General features: G+C 41.9%; 1 protein-coding gene across 1 annotated transcript; it reads left to right on the top strand.

Moving 5' to 3' along the window:
* The first annotated feature begins 1620 nt into the window (after window positions 1-1620).
* Window positions 1621-1971, top strand: LOC132061901 (uncharacterized). The gene has a single exon (XM_059454578.1). It carries the CDS (start codon window positions 1621-1623, stop codon window positions 1969-1971), a length of 351 nt encoding a protein of 116 aa, XP_059310561.1.
* Window positions 1972-2505: the final 534 nt, after the last annotated feature.

Genomic DNA, 2505 nt, shown 5'->3' with positions numbered 1-2505 from the left:
TTCCGGAAACATTGTTTATATGAAACTGACACTTGATAAACTCTTTTATTTGAGTGATTGTGAGGAGGCCGATGTCAGAGGTTCAATTCCGAAATCGCTAATTTATAAAACTGATATTTGATAACTCTTTTGGGTGATTGTGAGGAGGACGATGTCCGATAGTTATATTCAGGCATCATTGTTGCATGGCTGTTTTTGATGTTATCCCAAATTCGATTGTAGTACATGGGCTCTGCGGGTCCCCCAGAGTCTTTGTCCGTAACTCCCCCTATGAGCAATTAGCTAGGGTCCCGTTTGTCTGTTTGGCAAACATCCGGGACGGGTGGCACTTAGACTTCGCGAGTCACACTGGGTTGTCTTTGCCGAGACATTGATATTTCCGTCTGAAGTACATGTGTAAATCTCATTTGCATAGCATGGCATGGCATCATTTTCATACCATTATTGTATTGCATTGTATTATGACTTAAGTGAGATGTCGTGATGATTGTATTATGACGATTGTGGTGTTGATTCTATTGTGTTGATTGTCCCAGAATTGGATATCCTCAGACTTACTATATTGGGGTTAGATACTTACATAGGTGATTGATGGATACTCGGTTACAATTGTATTGTTCCATGCGTGATTGGTTTACTTGTTTGTCTGCGTTATTTTCTGAATTGTGTTAACTGTGCTTAGTCAGCCTATGATGCCTACCAGTACTGTTTTTTGTACTGACCTACACTTGCTGCATTCTTTTATGAATGCAGAGTATCAGGCCGGATCTACTTCTCTGACTTGTGGCTGATCGACTCCTCAACTTCTACTTGATTTTTCCAATGTGAGCATGGTGTCCGCTGACCCCGAAGACTCTTCTTTTGCTTGAGGTAAAAGACCGCAAGAGAACTGAGAATCATGTTGCTGACCATCTCTCTCCGCTTGAAGAAACTGGGAGACCTTCTAATGAGCTAGATATAGATGATGCATTTCCAGATGAGAGGGTGTTGGCTGTGTCAATAGAGGTGGCGCCATGGTTTGCCGACATTGCTAATTATTTGGTGACAGGCGTAGTTCCAAAAGAAATCAAAGCATACCAAAAGAAGAAATTCTTGCGGGAGTCTCGCCAATACTATTGGGATGAGCCTTATTTGTCCCGAACATGTGCTGACAACATCATTCGGTGTTGTGTTCCTGAAAGTGAAGTGATAGCTATTCTAAAAGCCTGCCATGACTCTCCTGTTGAGGGTCATCTTAGTGATAATCGGACTACTATTAAGGTTCTTGAGTGCAGTTATTACTGGCCGACTATCTTTCATGATGCAAATCTATTGGTGCGGTGTTGTGATTAATGTCAGAGGCAGAAGGCAAAAGACTATAAATTTTGTGATAGAGGTAGAAGTGTTTGATGTCTGGGGGATTGACTTTATGGGACCCTTTGTGAGTTCTGGTGGCATGAAATATATCTTGGTTATTGTGGACTATGTATCAAAATAGGTAGAAGCGGTGTCTTTACCTAAGAATGAGGACAAGAGTGTCATGGAGTTCTTCAAGAAGAACATATTTACTCGATTCAGTACTTTGAGGGCTATAATCAATGATGGTGGTTCCCATTTTTGCAATAGAGCTTTAGCGGATTGATGGAGAAATATGGCGTAAAACATAGGGTGGAAACACCTTATCATCCTCAGACAAGTGGGCAAGTTGAAATATCCAATCGGGAGATCAAGAGTATTCTAGCAAAAATGGTGAATGCAAATAGAACTGATTGGGCCTGCAAGCTCCATGATGCTTTATGGGCATATCGAACTGCTTTCAAGACTCCGATTAGGACTTTACCCTTCAAGCTCATTTTCGAAAAAGCTTGTCACTTTTCGGTTGAGCTTGAACACAAGGCTACGTGGGCTTTCAAGAAATTGAATATGGATTGGGAAGAGGCGACCAAGCTCAGGTTGTTTCAACTTAATGAGATGGATGAGTTTCGGTACTAGGCATAGGAGAGTGCAAAGACCTGTAAAAAAACAAGAGGATGAAGCAATATCATGACAAGAAAATCCTGAAGCGAGAATTCTGCAAGGGTGATCCTATCTTGCTATTTAACTCTCAGTTGAAGTTACTACCAGGCAAGCTAAAATCAAGGCGGTCTTGTCCGTTTGAGGTGGTAGGTGTTTACCCCATGGGGCGATTGAGCTGAATTCCAGAAATGGAACTTGGAATTTTAAGGTGAATGGGCAGAGGGTGAAGTACCATCACGGGATGGTTTCGAAAAAAATATAATTATTGACCGATACCGGTTGAAGCACCTCGGAACGAATGCTGACCTGGTGTTCGCCGATAAGGAGTGAATGGGTACCACCGTCGTGCCGCGAGGTTAACTCAAGCGCTTCTTGGAAGGCAACCCAAGTGTAATTTTTTTTTTTTGTTGAAGCATATAGGGTAATGTTTGTTTTGGTGCAGGATATGAAAAAGTTGGAGGAAAAAGTGCAAAAACGCCGATGGAAATTCTGCGCCAGATTTTACAATGC

This window comes from Lycium ferocissimum, chromosome 7, assembly GCF_029784015.1.
Source record: "Lycium ferocissimum isolate CSIRO_LF1 chromosome 7, AGI_CSIRO_Lferr_CH_V1, whole genome shotgun sequence".
Classification (NCBI taxonomy): domain Eukaryota; kingdom Viridiplantae; phylum Streptophyta; class Magnoliopsida; order Solanales; family Solanaceae; genus Lycium; species Lycium ferocissimum.
This window is presented reverse-complemented; position numbering and strand designations above follow the sequence as displayed.

What these genes read in the sequence shown, in the direction of transcription:
- LOC132061901 (XM_059454578.1), top strand. Translation starts at nt 1,621, where the DNA reads ATGGAGAAATATGGCGTAAAACATAGGGTGGAAACACCTTATCATCCT.